Here is a 20,059-nt window from a genome sequence, read left to right on the forward strand (position 1 = left end):
CTCCACATGCATTCTGGATCAGATCTACAAAGACACTATCCACTGAGGAACAGGAAGAAAAGAGTTCAAATTGAGCTGAGGAGGAGGAGGAGTTAGTTGAGGGGCAGGACAGAGGTGGGTGGGGTGGGTACAAATACCCTGGGGCAGTTGTTCCTCCTTCAGTCCTCTGCAGCTCCTGTGTGCTCCATCATGGCCTCCTATAGCTCCGCCCACTCGGCCTCCTCCTACCGCCGTACTTTTGGCCAGGGCGCCTACGCTTCACCCTCCCTTAACCGCTCTCTGCTGGGCCACGCCAGCGTTGGCGGCGGCGGTGGCGGCCATGTGTCCTCCAGGGTCTATGAGGTGACCCGGTCCAGCTCGGCGCCGGCCTACAGGGTCTCCTCCTCCCACCACTACTACGGCGGCCGCCCTCTGACCTCTGCCACCCGCCGCTCCTACGCCGGCGTGGGCGAAACGCTGGACTTCAGCCTGGCTGATGCCCTCAACCAGGAGTTCCTGACCACACGCACCAACGAGAAGGCGGAGCTTCAGCACCTGAACGACCGCTTCGCCAGCTACATTGAGAAGGTGCGCTTCCTGGAGCAGCAGAACCAGGCACTGATGGTGGAGGCGGAGCGTCTGCGTGGACGCCAACCAACCAGGATCGCCGACATGTACGAGGAGGAGCTGAGCGAGCTGAGGAGGGAGGTGGACGTCCTGACCAATCAGAGGTCACGCATTGAGGTGGAGCGCGACAACCTGGCTGACGACCTGGACAAGCTCAAACTCAGGTGGGTGGAGCTAAAGGCTAAACATAGAACACAGAAAAGAAGGGTGTGGCCAGCCAAACCACACGTCTATAAAACGAAAGGGGCGGAGTCTGAAGGCTGTTAGACACACCTCCTTCTGACCGGTCCTCATATTTTCTATTATTTAATTCACTGATGTCACACCATGTCTGTTTTTGTGTTTATTTCATCATTTTCCTTCAGTATTCCTTTCATTTTTGTCTTGTTTGGTGTTTATTTCATTATTTTCCTTCATTATTTTTGTCTTTTTTTAGTGTTTATTTCATCATTTTCCTTCATTATTTGCTTCTTTTTTGTCTTTTTTAGTGTTTACTTCATCATTTTCCTTCATTATTTGTTTCATTTTTGTCTTTTTTGGTGTTTATTTCATAATTTTCTTCCATTATTTGCTTCATTTTTTGTCTTTTTTGGTGGTTATTTCATTAATTTTCTTCAGCATTTGCTTCATTTTGTCTTTTTTGGTGTTTATTTCATCATTTTCCTTCATTATTTGTTTCATTTTTGTCTTTTTTGGTGTTTATTTCATCATTTTCTCTCATTATTTGCTTCATTTTTTGTCTTTTTTGGTGATTATTTCATTAATTTTCTTCAGCATTTGCTTCATTTTGTCTTTTTTGGTGTTTATTTCATCACTTTCTTTCATTATGTGCTTCATTTTTGTCATTTCTGGTCTTTATTTCATTAATTTTCGACAGCATTTGTGGTCACGTATTCCATCATCATATGGGTCACTTCAGGATCACATTCAGTCCAGACTCCAAACTGAATTGTTACTTATATGCTACTTATTCCTCTGAACTCTGTTTTTTTTCTGCCTGACAGACTCCAGGAGGAGATCCTTCAGAAAGAGGAGACGGAGAATAACCTGGCAGCGTTCAGAGCGGTGAGTCCTGGACCAGATAATGCAGGCCAAAGTTAATCTGAACCAAATGAAATGGGGTTTTGTGTCAGATGGAGGTAAATAAGTGATCATTTCACACCTTGAAGGAGCATTTAGATTGTTTCATTATTTTGGAAGTTATCAATATTTTTGGGGGGGACTTACGGTAGAAGGGTGAATGTGTGTTTGGATGCAGGACGTGGACGCTGCCACCCTGGCCCGTCTGGACCTGGAGCGACGCATCGAGACCCTGCAGGAGGAGATCACATTCCTGAAGAAGATCCATGAAGAGGTCAGTAGTGGTTTGACTGTCGAACATGTGAGCTCAACTGAACCCAGATTTACAAAAAACACAAGTGTGTAATGTTGGTTCATCCATTCAATCCCTGCTGTGCTCAGCAGGATAATTTTTTGGGCTGTTCTGTTTTTTTTTCTTATAGTGGATAATTTTTTGGCTGTTTTTTTTCTTATAGTGGATAATTTTTTGGCTGTTCTTTTTTTTCTTACAGTGGATAATTTTTTGGGCTGTTTTTTTTCTTATAGTGGATAATTTTTTGGCTGTTTTTTATCTTATAGTGGATCATTTTAGGGGCTGTTCTCTTTTTTTTTCTTACAGTGGAAAATTTTTTGGGCTGTTCTGTCTTTTTTTTCTTATAGTGAATAATTTTTTGGCTGTTTTTTTTCTTATAGTGGATAATTTTTTGGGCTGTTCTCTTTTTTTTTCTTACAATGGATAATTTTTTGGGCTGTTCATTTTTTTTTCTTATAGTGAATAATTTTTTGGCTGTTTTTTTTTTCTTATAGTGGATAATGTTTTGGGCTGTTTTGTCTTTTTTTTCTTATAGTGAATAATTTTTTGGTTGTTTTTTTCTTATAGTGGATAATTTTTTGGGCTGTTCTGTTTTTTTCTTATAGTGGATAATTTTTTGGGCTGTTCTGTTTTTTTTTTCTTATCATGGATAATTTTTTGGTCTGTTCTGTTGTTTTCTTACAGTAGATAGTTTTTTGGGCTGTTCTGTTGTTTTCTTACAGTAGATAGTTTTTTGGGCTGTTCTGTTTTTTTTTTCTTATAGTGAATAATTTTTTGGCTGTTTTTTTTTCTTATAGTGGATAATTTTTTGGGCTGCTCTGTTTTTTTTTTCTTATAGTGGATAATTTTTTAGGCTGTTCTGTTTTTTTTTCCTATCATGGATAATTTTTTGGACTGTTCTGTTTTTTTTTCTTATAGTGAATAATTTTTTGGCTGTTTATTTTTTCTTATAGTGAATAATTTTTTGGCTGTTTTTTTTTCTTATAGTGGATAATTTTTTGGCTGTTCTGTTTTTTTTTCTTATGGATAATTTTTTGGACTGTTCTGTTTTTTTTTTCTTACAGTGAATAATTTTTTGGCTGTTTTTTTTTCTTATAGTGGATAATTTTTTAGGCTGTTCTGTTTTTTTTCTTATCGTGGATAATTTTTTGGGCTGTTCTTTTTTTTTTTCTTTCTTATATGGATAATTTTTTAGGCTGTTCTGTTTTTTTCTTATCATGGATAATTTTTTAGGCTGTTCTGTTTTTTTCTTATCATGGATAATTTTTTGGGCTGTTCTGTTTTTTTTTTCCTTATACTGGATGATTTTTGGCTGTTTATTTTTTCTTATATTGGATTATTTTTTAGGCTGTTCTGTTTTTTTTCTTTCTTACATGGATCATTTTTTAGGCTGTTCTGTTTTTTTTTCTTATCATGGATAATTTTTTGGGCTGTTCTGTTTTTTTTTCTTATAGTGGATAATTTTTGGCTGTTTATTTTTTCTTATATTGGATCATTTTTTAGGCTGTTCTGTTTTTTTTCTTTCTTACATGGATCATTTTTTAGGCTGTTCTGTTTTTTTTCTTTCTTATATGGATAATTTTTTGGGCTGTTGCTCCTCTAGGCCACCGTACTGGACACCTCTGGACTCAAACCAGTATCTACCTTGTCCTTTTTCCTGCAGGAGATCCGGGAGCTGCAGGCCCAGATGCAGGAGACCCAAGTCCAGATCCAGATGGACATGTCCAAGCCGGACCTGACGGCGGCGCTGCGGGACATCCGAGCTCAGTACGAGGGTATCGCCGCCAAGAACATCGCCGAGGCCGAGGACTGGTACAAGTCTAAGGTGAGAGGGTCATGGGTTGAATGATGACGGAACGGTCGGTGTTATTTTATTTACACATGAGTACCTGCGGATCAAACTGTGTGGTGTTTGTGGTGGCAGGTGTCCGACCTCAACCAGGCGGTGAACAAGAACAACGAGGCTCTGAAGCAGGCGCGACAGGAAACCATGGAGTTCAGACACCAGATCCAGTCGTACACCTGCGAGATCGACTCCCTCAAAGGAACCGTACGCCTCCAAAAGGGTTCTACTGTCCACTAATAGGTTCTACTGTCCACTAGAGGGTTCTACTGTGCACTAAGGGGTTCTACTGTCCACTAGAGGGTTCTACTGTGCACTAAGGGGTTCTACTGTCCACTAGAGGGTTCTACTGTCCACTAGAGGGTTCTACTGTCCACTAAGGGGTTCTACTGTCCACTAGAGGGTTCTACTGTCCACTAAGGGGTTCTACTGTCCACGAAGGGGTTCTACTGTCCACTAGAGCGTTCTAATGTCCACTAAGGGGTTCTACTGTCCACTAGAGGGTTCTACTGTCCACTAAGGGGTTCTACTGTCCACTAGAGGGTTCTACTATCCACTAAGGGGTTCTACTGTCCACTAGAGGGTTCTACTGTCCACTAAGGGGTTCTACTGTCCACTAGAGGGTTCTACTGTCCACTAAGGGGTTCTACTGTCCACTAGAGGGTTCTACTGTCCAATAAGGGGTTCTACTGTCCACTAGAGGGTTCTACTATCCACTAAGGGGTTCTACTGTCCACTAGAGGGTTCTACTGTCCACTAAGGGGTTCTACTGTCCACTAGAGCGTTCTACTGTCCACAAGGGGTTCTACTGTCCACTAAGGGGTTCTACTGTCCACTAGAGGGTTCTACTGTCCACTAAGGGGTTCTACTGTCCACTAGAGGGTTCTACTATCCACTAAGGGGTTCTACTGTCCACTAGAGGGTTCTACTATCCACTAAGGGGTTCTACTGTCCACTAGAGGGTTCTACTATCCACTAAGGGGTTCTACTGTCCACTAGAGGGTTCTACTGTCCACTAAAGGGTTCTAATGTCCACTAAGGGGTTCTACTGTCCACTAAGGGGTTCTACTGTCCACTAGAGGGTTCTACTGTCCAATAAGGGGTTCTACTGTCCACTAGAGGGTTCTACTATCCACTAAGGGGTTCTACTGTCCACTAGAGGGTTCTACTGTCCACTAAGGGGTTCTACTGTCCACTAAGGGGTTCTACTGTCCACTAGAGCGTTCTACTGTCCACAAGGGGTTCTACTGTCCACTAAGGGGTTCTACTGTCCACTAGAGGGTTCTACTGTCCACTAAGGGGTTCTACTGTCCACTAGAGGGTTCTACTATCCACTAAGGGGTTCTACTGTCCACTAGAGGGTTCTACTATCCACTAAGGGGTTCTACTGTCCACTAGAGGGTTCTACTGTCCACTAGAGGGTTCTAATGTCCACTAAGGGGTTCTACTGTCCACTAGAGGATTCAACTGTCCACTAAGGGGTTCTACTGTCCACTAGAGGGTTCAACTGTCCACTAAGGGGTTCTACTGTCCACCAGAGGGTTCTACTGTCCACTAAGGGGTCCTGCTGTCCACTAGAGGGTTCTACTGTCCATCATAGGTCCTACTGTCCACTAGAGGGTTCTACTGTCCACCATAGGGTTCTACTGTCCACTAGAAGGTTCTACTGTCCCCTATCTGACTCTACTGTCCACTAGCAGACTCTAATGTCCACCCTACTGTCCACTCTCTGACTCTGATGTCCACTCTACTGTCCACTCTCTGGCTCTAATGTCCACCCTTACTGTCCACTCTCTGACTCTAATGTCCACTCTACTGTCCACTCTCTGACTCTAATGTCCGCCCTACTGTCCACTCTCTGACTCTAATGTTCACTCTACTGTCCACTCTCTGACTCTAATGTCCGCTCTACGGTCCACTCTCTGACTCTAATGTCCACCCTACTGTCCACTCTGACTCTAATGTCCGCTCTACTGTCCACTCTCTGACTCTAATGTCCACTCTACGGTCCACTCTCTGACTCTAATGTCCACTCTACTGTCCACTCTCTGACTCTAATGTCCACTCTACGGTCCACTCTCTGACTCTAATGTCCACTCTACTGTCCACTCTCTGACTCTAATGTCCACTCTACTGTCCACTCTCTGACTCTAATGTCCACCCTACTGTCCACTCTCTGACTCTAATGTCCGCTCTACTGTCCACTCTCTGACTCTAATGTCCACTCTACGGTCCACTCTCTGACTCTAATGTCCACTCTCTGACTCTAATGTCCACTCTACAGTCCACTCTCTGACTCTAATGTCCACCCTACTGTCCACTCTCTGACTCTAATGTCCACTCTCTGACTCTAATGTCCACCCTACTGTCCACTCTCTGACTCTAATGTTCACTCTACTGTCCACTCTCTGACTAATGTCCAGTCTACTGTCCACTCTCTGACTCTAATGTCCACTCTACAGTCCACTCTCTGACTCTAATGTCCACCCTACTGTCCACTCTCTGACTCTAATGTTCACTCTACTGTCCACTCTCTGACTCTAATGTCCACTCTACTGTCCACTCTCTGACTCTAATGTCCACCCTACTGTCCACTCTCTGACTCTAATGTCCAGTCTACTGTCCACTCTCTGACTCTAATGTCCACCCTACTGTCCACTCCCTGACTCTAATGTCCAGTCTACTGTCCACTCTCTGACTCTAATGTCCACCCTACTGTCCACTCTCTGACTCTAATGTTCACTCTACTGTCCACTCTCTGACTCTAATGTCCGCTCTACTGTCCACTCTCTGACTCTAATGTCCACCCTACTGTCCACTCTCTGACTCTAATGTCCACCCTACTGTCCACTCTCTGACTCTAATGTCCGCTCTACTGTCCACTCTCTGACTCTAATGTCTGCTCTACGGTCCACTCTCTGACTCTAATGTCCACCCTACTGTCCACTCTGACTCTAATGTCCGCTCTACTGTCCACTCTCTGACTCTAATGTCCACTCTACGGTCCACTCTCTGACTCTAATGTCCACTCTCTGACTCTAATGTCCACTCTACAGTCCACTCTCTGACTCTAATGTCCACCCTACTGTCCAATCTCTGACTCTAATGTCCACTCTACTGTCCACTCTCTGACTCTAATGTCCACCCTACTGTCCACTCTCTGACTCTAATGTTCACTCTACTGTCCACTCTCTGACTAATGTCCAGTCTACTGTCCACTCTCTGACTCTAATGTCCACTCTACAGTCCACTCTCTGACTCTAATGTCCACCCTACTGTCCACTCTCTGACTCTAATGTTCACTCTACTGTCCACTCTCTGACTCTAATGTCCACTCTCTGACTCTAATGTCCACTCTACAGTCCACTCTCTGACTCTAATGTCCACCCTACTGTCCACTCTCTGACTCTAATGTCCACTCTCTGACTCTAATGTCCACCCTACTGTCCACTCTCTGACTCTAATGTTCACTCTACTGTCCACTCTCTGACTAATGTCCAGTCTACTGTCCACTCTCTGACTCTAATGTCCACTCTACAGTCCACTCTCTGACTCTAATGTCCACCCTACTGTCCACTCTCTGACTCTAATGTTCACTCTACTGTCCACTCTCTGACTCTAATGTCCACTCTACTGTCCACTCTCTGACTCTAATGTCCACCCTACTGTCCACTCTCTGACTCTAATGTCCAGTCTACTGTCCACTCTCTGACTCTAATGTCCACCCTACTGTCCACTCCCTGACTCTAATGTCCAGTCTACTGTCCACTCTCTGACTCTAATGTCCACCCTACTGTCCACTCTCTGACTCTAATGTTCACTCTACTGTCCACTCTCTGACTCTAATGTCCGCTCTACTGTCCACTCTCTGACTCTAATGTCCACCCTACTGTCCACTCTCTGACTCTAATGTCCGCTCTACTGTCCACTCTCTGACTCTAATGTCTGCTCTACGGTCCACTCTCTGACTCTAATGTCCACCCTACTGTCCACTCTGACTCTAATGTCCGCTCTACTGTCCACTCTCTGACTCTAATGTCCACTCTACGGTCCACTCTCTGACTCTAATGTCCACTCTCTGACTCTAATGTCCACTCTACAGTCCACTCTCTGACTCTAATGTCCACCCTACTGTCCAATCTCTGACTCTAATGTCCACTCTACTGTCCACTCTCTGACTCTAATGTCCACTCTACTGTCCACTCTCTGACTCTAATGTCCACTCTACTGTCCACTCTCTGTCCTCAAACCCAGAATGAGTCTCTGATGCGTCAGATGCGGGACATGGAGGAGCGTCATGGTCGTGAAGCCAGTGGTTTCCAGGACAACATCGCCCGCCTGGAGGCGGAGATCGCCAACATGAAGGATGAGATGGCGCGCCACCTGAGGGAGTACCAGGACCTGCTCAACATCAAGATGGCGCTGGACGTGGAGATCGCCACCTACAGGAAGCTGCTGGAAGGAGAGGAAAGCAGGTACAGCACAAAAACACCTGATTATCCTCTTTTCTTTTTTTTCTACCAGATGACACATATGATGATTTGTGATGGCATTTAACCCTTTCATACACAGTGGTCACTACAGTGGACAGCTATTTTTTAATTTTTAAAAAAATTTTCATTTATCTATTTTTTTTTCTATTTTATTAAAAAAAAAAGTGGACGCTTATTCTGCAGCTGCTCTCTTGTTTATTCATGGGTTTTGTTGTTTTAATTTCCATATCAGCCAACACATTGGACACTTACAGGGTGAGGAAGCAAAATGTACACTGAACATTTAGTTGTTTTTTCTCAGCAGACACTACGTCAGTTGTTTTGAACCCAAACATATACTGATGTCATAATCATACCTAACACTATTATCCATACCTTTGCAGAAACTTTTGCCCATATGAGCAATCAGGAAAGCAAACGTCAAACAGTGTGTGATTTGCTGAATGCACTCGTCACACCAAAGGAGATTTCCAAAATAGTTGGAGTGTCTATAAAGACTGTTTAGAATGGAAAGAAGAGAATGACTATGAGCAAAACTATTACCAGAAAGTCTGGAAGTGGAGGAAGCAACAAAAAACGTACCAAAGCTTTTATTAAAGCTCTCAAATCCAAAATCCTAAAGGATCCAACCAAATCCATGAGAAAAATGGCAATTGAATTTGAGGTAGACAACAAGACCGTTAGAAATGCAGTAAAATAGGATTTGAAGATTTAAATTCTCATGACTTTCAATAAACTAATTGGTCATACACTGTCTTTCAATCCCTGCCTCAAAATATTGTAAATTTTGCTTCCCCACCCTGTATGCACCATCCCATAATACACTGTAATTCAGACCATTACTGTAACTTTGCTGTTCTAGATAAACCTGATCTGCAGGAATATGTTTCAACGTCAATCAGTTGTTTGTTATTGTTATTAGACTGTAATTAACAGGTTGTTGTTGTTTTTTTTAAATTAAATAAATCCTTCTATGTTAAATGTTCAAATTAAATATGGATGTTTTCGCCCCCATATTTTAGCCATAAATGGCTAAAATAACGGATTTCTAGAAGCCAGGTGTGCTTGGTGTCCAAATGTGGTCACTTCCTGTCCTTTCACATGCTGTCTTCTCTGTTGTGATCCTACCTATCCCACTGCTGATGCTGACCTGTGAATGTGCAGGTGGGACAGATGTTTGTGCTGTTCATCTGCTCAGATCTCCTCCAGAACAGAACATAGACCTTCAGTTTGCACAGATCCGTTCCCTCAGTAGAACAGATAGAACACAGAACATTTACACTGAATATGAGGAGGAGTTTGTGTGGAATGAGTGGACAACAGGAGCAGGTTCCAGGTTCACCATGGGTCACATCTACCCTCTGGCATTCTGTGGAACATGTCATTCTACATGTTCAGTCAGTCTGTTCCCATTTCTTAGGACTATAGATTCTGTGAAATGATTCGGAACATTTCAGACCTCTAGTTGTTGTTCAGAAGTTCTAGAAGCTGAAAACAGACCAACATTTACAGTCTGAATTTGGGTCCCAGTTTTAGTGTACCCCCTACCTACTACAGATGGACACAACTGTGGAACTGTTTACAATGAACAAGTGACATTTGGGATTTTCCATCAAATATAATGAACTAGAAGGATGTAAAAGTGTAGAACAGTCTGAGAGGCTCAGGTGGAACCACTGGAGGACATTCTATGGAATGACCCTTTTGCATTTTTCAGTGTAAATCATGAATTTTCCTATATTTAATTCACAGATTATATAGATGTTCATTTAAACTCCAAGTACATTCAAAGGTTATTATATCAAAATAGAGAAAACTGAAGAAAAAGCAAAATATATCATTGGCTGTGAATGTAAAAGCATGCATTCACATCGTATTGGTTCATTCATTTCCGTGTGTGTTGTGTTTCCAGGATCGCCTTACCTGTGCAGAGCTACTCCACCCTGAGTTTCCGAGGTACAAACACACCTGCAGTTCCCTGAATGCACCACAGGAGGGCCCAACCTGCACGAAAAAGCACTTTACCATCTTTACACCACATTTACAATCCCTCATTCATCAATTAATTCATTCCTTCATTCATGGCTGCAGTATAAGTTCATCTAACTTGACAGATGATGGAATAAAACAGGTCAAAACAGATCTTTAAGACCCTAAATGTGACTTTTTTTAGATACAGAACATACTACACGATAAGGACACTAAAGACCAGGGGCCTCATGTATAAAGCGTGCGTACGCACAAAAACCTGGTGTACGCCCTTTTCCACGCTCACGTTCAGATGTATAAAGAGTGAAATGACCGTGGAAATGTGCGCTCCTTCACACCAACTCCACAGCTGGAGTACGCACGTTTCTAGTGTTTGGAACCTTTGGAGACACTTAGAGGAGACACTGAGGAACTGTTAATAATGTGACAAAGGTCATTCCTCTGCTTGATGGACACATCAGAGATACACAGAAGAACAATGAACACACAGACACGTCATCCTGCTGTCAGAGCAGCACATCCACCACCAGAACCACAACCAACCAGAACCAGAACCAACCCTGGACCCATCAATGCCAATCCTGCCCTGGAGGACATTCAGCAACAACCGTATAAAGAGTCAAGGACACAGAATTCACTGGTTGATAAATGCATTTACTGCAGTGCTCATGTCCGGGAACACATTTATTAGTCGGTCCAGTCGCTCATTGACTCCACTGTCCTCTCTCTGTCCTCTTGTGACTCGGGTCAGTTCAGACCCATGCTGGTCAGATGGACATCAGCAGTGGACTGTGGCGGACCGGAGGACCGGCTAACACTGGAGTCAACAGAAGCCTCTGTGACAGGAGGATGGTCCTGGGTCTGAGCGTTTTCTGCCTCATTGTTGGAAAATAATAATTGGAGTGATTAAATATGAGTCAGTCTGTGATTTCCTCTTTGATTTCCTGACATGATCACACATGAACCTTTATCTAATTTGGCTGTGATCAGACTGTGGATGACCCATAGAATGAACTCATGTGTGACTGACACTAATACTAAATCAATATTTACCTTGGGGCTGATCCGCGTCAGCCCTGTGAGAACAGTGTCACCCACAGTATCGTCGACTTTCTGCTCAAACAGTCTGAGTTCGTCCTTTTTTCTCCTTTTTTTCCATCTCTTTTCGTTCCGCCAGTTTTGGCCTCCGCTTCGCGTCCACCTTGACGTCATCATGTGATCCTGCAGACAGGGGAATCCCAGAGGGAACCCCACCTGCAGAACCCATTTATACTAATTTGCATATTTAAATGTGGGCGTGGAGAGGGAGGAGTCAGGTACTCCAACATATGCGCTCAGTTCCAGCTGATTGGGATGAATAAAGGAAATGTACTTGGATTCAGGCGTGCGCTCACTTTCATTCATCTGGATTTTTTTGTGCGTACGGACTTTTCTGGATTTAAGCGTACGCCAGGTTTATGTATGAAATCCACGCAAGTCTTTATGCATGAGGCCCCAGGGGTGTCCAACTCAACTGAGTTCAGTTCCATATTGAGCTAAATTTGATCTGCAGTGGATCGAACCAGAAAAATAAGAACAGAAGAACCTAGAAATAATGACAACTCCATATTTGTGTCTTTGTTTTAGTGTAAAAAAAACCATTAAATTATGAAAATACTTACTTTTATAAACTATCGAAACAAACAAAAAAAAAAAAAACCCTGAAAAAAATGAAATTTAAACTAAAAAACGTAAGAAAATTTAGTGCAATTTTAACAATATTATTCCTCAACTTTTCATTTCTATATGTGCATTATAGATCAGATCTACAAAGACACTAAACACTGAGGAACAGGAAGAAAAATTGTTAAAATTGTGCTTAATTTTCCTTAGACATTTCAGGTTGTTCATATTTGTTCAGGTTTTTCACATTTTAGTGTTACAGGATAGTTTGTAAATGTAAATATTTTCATAATTTAATGTTACTTTTTGCACTAAAGCAAAGAAAAAAAATTTAAGTTGTTAATTCTAGATTTTTTTTGGCTTAATTCAAGATTTTTTTGCTACATTTGAGATTTTTTTGGGCTTCATTGAAGATTTTTTTTTTTACCCAATTGAAGATTTTTTTGGCTTAATTCAAGATTTTTTGCTAAATTTGAGATTTTTTTTTTGCTTAATTGAAGATTTTTTTTTTACATAATTGAAGATTTTTTTGGCTTAGTTGAACATTTTTTTTTACTTAATTGAAGATTTTTTTTTGACTTAATTCAAGATTTTTTCCTTAATTCAAGCTAAATTTTTTTTTGCTTAATTCAGTTCAAGACTGTGGGATTTTTGCACTTGGCAAAAACATCCCAGGGGCCGAACTGGACCCTTTGGGGGGGCGGCATTTGGGCCCCAGGACACATGTTTGACACCCCTGCTAAAGACACATAAATAATAACAAATACTAAATGAAGTGAAACCTTGACACAAGTGCATCATGTTACATTTCTGGGCTGATTTTAAAACAGGATGGAAATTCATGACCTACAACTTGGAACAAATTACAGAAAAAAAAGTACCTCATTTTCTGTCTCTGTGTTTTGGTTGTCTCGTTTTGTAATTATTCTTACTCATTTCACTAAATCATCCTTTTCTGAAGCATTTTATTGTATTTTATATGTTATTACTCACACATGCTCTGATATTAAAGGTTATCAGAGATATTAATTCACACGTAGAATGGTCATATCTGTTGAAATGGTCATGATGATGGTATTTTCTTTTGTCATTCTAAAACAGAGACCAGTCCTGAACATCCACAGCGCTCGTCTGAGATGCACTCCAAGAAAACCGTCCTCATCAAGACCATTGAGACCCGCGACGGAGAGGTAACGCACACAATTCACCTTCCATTCACTAACTATTCACACCCCTTTGCTTTTTCACTTTTGTTATGATGTGACCTGATGCAACGCTATAATAGTTTTGGATTTTTCATTCTAGTTTAGTTTTATTTAGTTTTGACTTTTTTTCTCTAATTCAGCTAGTTTTAATTTGTTTTTAGAGCAAGTTTGCTAGTTTTTATTAGTTGTCGTTGTTTCTGAATGGCTAGTTTTAGTTTACTTTAGTTTTAGTTTAGTTTCAGTTTTTTCATATATTGTATCTTCCATCCTATTCAAAGAAATAAGTGAGGTTACCCTGGACACTTTATTTGTGGCTGGGGTTAGGACGGCTCATTGACTGAGCAGAGACACAAACATATGTATGGTACAATGTATAAGTTCTCTATTGCAGGTTGGGGGGGGGGGGGGTAATGTAGTTGGGGGTGCGATCCACACACAATGTCACTTACGTGAAAATGAAACTGAAACTTTCCATACTCTCATCGTTGGCCTCCCGACTTCTACACCTCTGTTCAACCGCTGATCTGAGACCAAATGTTCACATGTTCTGTCCTGTATCAACACTGACAAAGACCAAAACTAAGGGAATTTTATCCATAATTTTTATACGTTTTAGTTAGTTTTGTAAACACACGAACGACAGACAGACAGACAGACAGACAGACAGATACTTTATTGATCCTTTGCAGGAAATTGTTTTGTTACTACAGCAGCAGTACAAGAAAAACACACTGACCCATCACGATGAACATCCCACAAACAACCAACAATGGAACAAAAAAGTAAACAGAAAAAAAGATATATATATATATATATATATATATATATATATATATATATATATATATATATGTACAATACAAGTAATGTAAATAATACAATAACCCAAACACCTAAGTATGCACACAATAATTTCTCGCACAGCGGTATTAAAAAGTCTAACGACAGCCAGCAGGAAGGACCTTCTACTGCGTTCAGTCCTGGACCGAGGGGGAATCAGTCTGTGGCTGAAGGTGCTCTCTCTGAACACCTCAAGATGGTGCAGTGGGTGAGATGCATTCTTCAAAATACAGATACAGTTTCAGATACAGTTTCAGTTAGTTATCATTTTTTTCTTTTAATTTGAGTTTTTATTTATTTCAGTTAACAAAAATGTTTTTTTCAATTTTAGTTTTCGTCATTTCGTTCATTTTCATTAACGATAATAACCTTGACCTGATACTGTGATTGTTTAAATTAATTTTTTTCCACATTAGTCTACACTCAGTGTCCCATAATAATACGAAACAAAACAAAAATGGAGTTGTAGAAGTTTTTGGAGGGAAAAGGTAGTGTTTTACCATATCAGCTAATTAGCATTTAGCATTAGCTCACCCATGAGCCCTGGCGCCTGCAGCTCCACCCTTTTTTTTTTTTTGGTCGAAATATGATCACTTCCGGCTCCAAAACACCCTTCACAGTGATGGCCAAATCACAAACTGGTTCCATGATTCCTCCTTCCACTGTTTTTATATAGAGTCTATGGTAAAAACACTCTAATAAATGCTACTTCAGCTAAGTAGCAGAGTGATGTCCTCACAACACGTGACTATGTGAAGTTATACAGAAAAGTTATTTCTGGATTTGGAGGGTCTCCTTTATGTAGATATTTTGTATTTGTGACTGAAACATGTAGAAAATTCAGGTACTGATTATACTTTCCATGCGGTCCACTCAGAGTTAGCTAACAAACATGTAAACATTAGCTTCAAGTTTACGGCATATATTCACAGAAGTATTAGCCAAATAACATTTAGAACTTATATTTAAGTGTTTATGAACACATGAATACTCACAAAGGCGAACGTCTCCCAAGGCACAAGCGTTTAGGACATATTCAGTATGTTTATGAGTTATTTTAACTTCTATTTACAACGACACTAGCTAGTTTTCAACGAAAGACTGATATACGGCAAAGATCGTCTCTGGAAAAGAGCACTCACTCTGTATGTGACTATGGCTCACAGCTAGTACAAAGATCCTTTGAGAAAAAGACATCTCACTCTTATCAAATTTTAAGCAACTGCGTTAATGTAAATTTTTATTCGTAAGTTTTCTTTTTTTTTTAATTTCTTTTTTTATATATATATAAATTATTACAAATTTCAGGCGACCCCAGACATTCAAAATGGAGACTTTTTTTTTTTTTTTTTTGGCTAAAATTAATTTGTTTTTGATTGTGTAACAGTTTGCTATAATATGTTGCAAAAAATGGTTAATGCTAGGCAACATTTAGGCTACATAATGTTAATTTTTTTTTGTAAGTTTTAATCTTTTATCAATTACAATAAATTTCAGGTGACCCCATTTGAATTCCAGGCAACCCCACGTGGGATCCAGACCCCAAGGCTGAAAAACACTGAGTTCAAGTAATAAAGAGGGCCTACTGGTAAACTTCACTATAGAATCCTCTGATGGTCTTGTTAGTGTAACTAGATTTTAAAAAAATTTACAAAGGGAATGAAAATACTTTTTATTCACTCCCTCCTCATTTGTGATTGGACAGCCCACTTAATGCCAGTTGTTAATCGATGCTCACATGGAGCCAGACTCATTCTACTGTTTATTATGGAGAGTTTTTGGCCTTAGTGTACCCTAAACTGGAGAATTAGAGAACAATTCATCCTGTGCATTTATCACAGAGGTGGATATTAACTATAGAGACCAAAACTGGTGTTTGGATCAGTCTGTAAATATGTGTTTTGAAGTGTGAACTGAGACATTGAACATGGGCTTCTGTGGGGAATGGCTCCCCCAAGTGGGCATTAAAGGAACTGCACCTGCTTTCACTGGTCATGTGAGGTTTTCCTGCTGTCTGTCAGCTCACCAACATTCCCCCTGAGAAACGAAGCAAAACGTGTGTCCTTCATCCACTCCTAAACAACCTGAAAAAAAAAAATCCATTTCCTGAACTCCTCTGTTAAAGACACAGAACAGGTCAGTTCATGGGTTCACATGGGTCAGTGTTTCAACAGCTTCCCACCACCACAGGAGGTCATTCTGCTCTAATTAGTCCCAGATCCAGCGTCCAGCACTGAGACTGAGAAGACCAGCTCCTGTCCTCATATGAAGGTCAAACAAACATGAAAACAGGCTGAATCAGAGGCACTTCCACACACAAACACACCACTGACGTCAAATATTAGTCATTTTTAAGTTGGACGACAAATGTATGATTCATTCATGTTTTGTTTTTTTGTTTTTTTAATGAATGGCGCCTGCAATCCTTCCGTGGAATCACACCGACGCACACATGCTTGGACCTGTTTGAGCCAAAAACCGGTCGTACCCGTCTGGAAGCACATGACGCACAACTAACATTTAAAGATCAGATGTCCAACCTGTTTGGACAAGTAGTTCAGCTCGACGCCCTGCTGGACTGTTCTATGTGCAGTTCAAATACCAGCCACTGCATTCACCAGCGGCTCCTAAAGCCTCAGAGGCACCGGTGTCCGGAACTGCTCTGGGAATTGGATCATGGAGCACCAATATTTGACACGGTTCTTCATCAAAATGACCTGGTTTCCCAGGTTTGGCAGAAGCCTGTGTCTGTATGTTATAGGAGTACGGTGGCCCAGAGGTGACACAGCCCCCCCAAAATTATCCACTATAAGAAAAAAAGAGAGCAGCCCCCAAAATTATCCACTATAAGAAAATAAGAGAGCAGCCCCCAAAATTATCCACTATAAGAAAAAAAGAGAGCAGCCCCCAAAATTATCCACTATAAGAAAAAAAGAGAACAGCCCCAAAAATTATCCACTATAAGAAAAAAAGAGAGCAGCCCCCAAAATTATCCACTATAAGAAAAAAAGAGAGCAGCCCCCAAAATTATCCACTATAAGAAAATAAGAGAACAGCCCCAAAAATTATCCACTATAAGAAAAAAAGAGAGCAGCCCCAAAAATTATCCACTATAAGAAAAAAAGAGAGCAGCCCCAAAAATTATCCACTATAAGAAAAAAAGAGAGCAGCCCCCAAAATTATCCACTATAAGAAAAAAAGAGAGCAGCCCCAAAAATTATCCACTATATATTTATTTTTTGTGGTGGACTTAATTTTAAAGCAAGAGACCTTTTGGGTAAACAGCGCCCCCCTAATTGAAAAGGTGGATGATGTTTTTTTTTTTTTTTCCTATAGTGGATCATTTTTGGACTGTTCTCTTTTTTCTTATAGTGGATAATTTTTTGGAATGTTCTCTTTTTTTCTTATCGTGTATAATTTTTTGGACTGTTTTCTTGTTTTTCTTATAGTGGATAATTATTTGGGCTGTTCTCTTTTTTTTATAGTAGATAATTTTTTGGGCTTTTGCACCTCTGGGCCACTGCATTGGAACTACAGGGGTTGGACAAAATAATGGAAACACCTTAAAAAATCAACAGAATATAATTTCATATGGTGTAGGTCCGCCTTTTGCGGCAATTACAGCCTCAATTCTCCGAGGTATTGATTCATACAACTTATGAATTGTTTCCAAAGGAATTTTCAGCCATTCTTCAGTTAGAATACCCTCCAACTCTTTTAGAGACGATGGCGGTGGAAATCCACATCTTACTTGAATCTCTAAAACTGACCATAAATGCTGAATAATGTTGAGGTCTGGGGACTGTGCCGGCCATACGAGATGCTCAACTTCATTAGAATGTTCCTCATGCCGTTCTGTAACAATTCTAGCTGTATGGACTGGGGCATTATCATCTTGAGGTGAAGGTGTTTCCATTATTTTGTCCAACCCCTGTATATGGAATCAATAAAATCCAAATTTTGTAAAAAAAAAAAAAAAAAAAAAAAAGGGCAGAGTTCAAATATTCCAGTTTACGCTCACAGATATTTGCTGTTTTGTGCCGTATACTTTATTCTACTTACTGACTGTTATTGTTCACCCCTTCATCCCATGGGCAGGATCGGACCCTTTGGTGGGCTCAGTTTGGATGTTTTTCGTATATTTGACACCCCTGTTTTATAATTAGTGTAAAAAAAAAAAAAAAGGGATGTCTTCAGTTATGTTTCGTGTTATAAGCATTAATCTGCAAAAAGAAAAACAAAAAAAACTTCATAAATTGACCCAAAATGATCAGATTTACTCAAATAAAACACATTTTTAATCTGCTAATGAAAAATTCTAAATATTCAACTAGAATTCAGCCAATATGACACTGTAAGAATGAGATTTAAGCGTATTTTTATTTATTTATTCATTTATTTATTTATTAACTTTTTTTTTTTTTTTTTTACTATATTCCTCTATTTCCAGGTCGTCAGTGAGTCAACGCAGCATCAGCAAGACATCATGTAAAGACCTGCAAAAAAACAGAAGAGAGGACGAACGAATGCACTGAGTCAGACGGATACGACAGAACAAAACACAACGCAAAATAAAACCACGCAAAAAACACTCGAACGGTTTTGGAGGATTTAAAGGCATACTCCGCAGGATTTTGTCAGTTATTTACAGACTCCCTCTTGGCTTCATGAACGACATCAGTTCAAGAAAAAAAACAAAAAACAAAAAAAGCAGCGAATCGGAGAAATCAGCATCGAAGTGACAAATTCGCACAACGATAAGGGGACGATTCTGACTGAATGAATCCATGATGGAGTCTAGTGTACAGTTTTTTCCCATTAAACTGTTCTTTTTACTCACTTAATCCTTTGGTTGTCATAACAATAGATAATAAACAGCTTCTACTTTTAACCATTCAACCTCTAACAAGCAGTTTCTCATAAAAAACAAAAAAACCAAGTCCCGTTTATGGAATTCCAAATCCTTTCAGGTGTTTTTCTACCAGCCATGAATAATAGACAATAATGCCTTTTAAATAACGATAATCTGTGTTGTTACACGATGAAGTTCTGTTTTTCTCCTTCTCTAATTATGTGTTTTTATAGAACGGCCGTTAAGACGTTAGCGAAATGAGACCAAAATAAAGTAAGATTTGACAGAATAACCCACAGTTTACATTTACTCCTCTGGACACCAAACACAACTGGCTTCGAGAAATCCCATATTTTAGCCATAAATTTTAGCCATAAATGGCTAAAATATGAGGGTGAAAACATCCAGATTTAATGTGAACATTTAACAGAAGGATGTCTAGAAGCCAGGTGTGCTTGGTGTCCAAATGTGGTCACTTCCTGTCCTTTCACATGCTGTCTTCTCTGTTGTGATCCTACCTATCCCACTGCTGATGCTGACCTGTGAATGTGCAGGTGGGACAGATGTTTGTGCTGTTCATCTGCTCAGATCTCCTCCAGAACAGAACATAGACCTTCAGTTTGCACAGATCCGTTCCCTCAGTAGAACAGATAGAACACAGAACATTTACACTGAATATGAGGAGGAGTTTGTGTGGAATGAGTGGACAACAGGAGCAGGTTCCAGGTTCACCATGGGTCACATCTACCCTCTGGCATTCTGTGGAACATGTCATTCTACATGTTCAGTCAGTCTGTTCCCATTTCTTAGGACTATAGATTCTGTGAAATGATTCGGAACATTTCAGACCTCTAGTTGTTGTTCAGAAGTTCTAGAAGCTGAAAACAGACCAACATTTACAGTCTGAATTTGGGTCCCAGTTTTAGTGTACCCCCTACCTACTACAGATGGACACAACTGTGGAACTGTTTACAATGAACAAGTGACATTTGGGATTTTCCATCAAATATAATGAACTAGAAGGATGTAAAAGTGTAGAACAGTCTGAGAGGCTCAGGTGGAACCACTGGAGGACATTCTATGGAATGAGCCATAAATTTAAACTATACTCAAATATTTGACATTAAAACAGATGTTTACATCAGTGTTTTTTCCCCTGAAAGTGCGCTAATCAAACACAGTTATCATGAGAATCAG

General features: G+C 40.4%; 1 protein-coding gene and 2 long non-coding RNA genes across 3 annotated transcripts; 1 reads left to right on the top strand and 2 right to left on the bottom strand.

Annotated features, from left to right (window-relative positions):
- The first annotated feature begins 29 nt into the window (after nt 1–29).
- On the top strand, nt 30–19,154 carry desmb (desmin b). The gene is made up of 9 exons (XM_030130670.1): nt 30–770; nt 1,611–1,671; nt 1,865–1,960; nt 3,642–3,803; nt 3,903–4,028; nt 8,076–8,296; nt 10,227–10,270; nt 13,067–13,155; nt 18,461–19,154. The coding sequence occupies exons 1-9, from the start codon at nt 190–192 to the stop codon at nt 18,500–18,502; spliced, it is 1,422 nt and encodes a 473-aa protein (XP_029986530.1). The 5' UTR covers nt 30–189; the 3' UTR covers nt 18,503–19,154.
- Nucleotides 1,608–3,752, bottom strand: LOC115416791 (uncharacterized). Its single transcript, XR_003935023.1, has 2 exons — nt 3,623–3,752; nt 1,608–1,939 (listed from the first exon to the last, which is right to left on the bottom strand). It is a non-coding gene; the product is annotated as an uncharacterized LOC115416791 (long non-coding RNA).
- LOC115416792 (uncharacterized) lies at nt 8,205–15,222 on the bottom strand. Its single transcript, XR_003935024.1, has 4 exons — nt 15,006–15,222; nt 13,620–13,733; nt 10,238–10,318; nt 8,205–8,273 (listed from the first exon to the last, which is right to left on the bottom strand). It is a non-coding gene; the product is annotated as an uncharacterized LOC115416792 (long non-coding RNA).
- Nucleotides 19,155–20,059: the final 905 nt, after the last annotated feature.

Source organism: Sphaeramia orbicularis, unplaced genomic scaffold, assembly GCF_902148855.1.
Source record: "Sphaeramia orbicularis unplaced genomic scaffold, fSphaOr1.1, whole genome shotgun sequence".
In the NCBI taxonomy this organism is placed as follows: Eukaryota; Metazoa; Chordata; class Actinopteri; order Kurtiformes; family Apogonidae; genus Sphaeramia; species Sphaeramia orbicularis.

Bases quoted from the DNA above. Each gene is read 5' to 3' on its own strand.
- desmb (XM_030130670.1), top strand. From the start codon at position 190: ATGGCCTCCTATAGCTCCGCCCACTCGGCCTCCTCCTACCGCCGTACT. The intron at 771-1,610 runs GTGGGTGGAGCT...TCTGCCTGACAG, and splicing joins CTGGACAAGCTCAAACTCAG to ACTCCAGGAGGAGATCCTTC. The intron at 13,156-18,460 runs GTAACGCACACA...CTCTATTTCCAG, and splicing joins TTGAGACCCGCGACGGAGAG to GTCGTCAGTGAGTCAACGCA.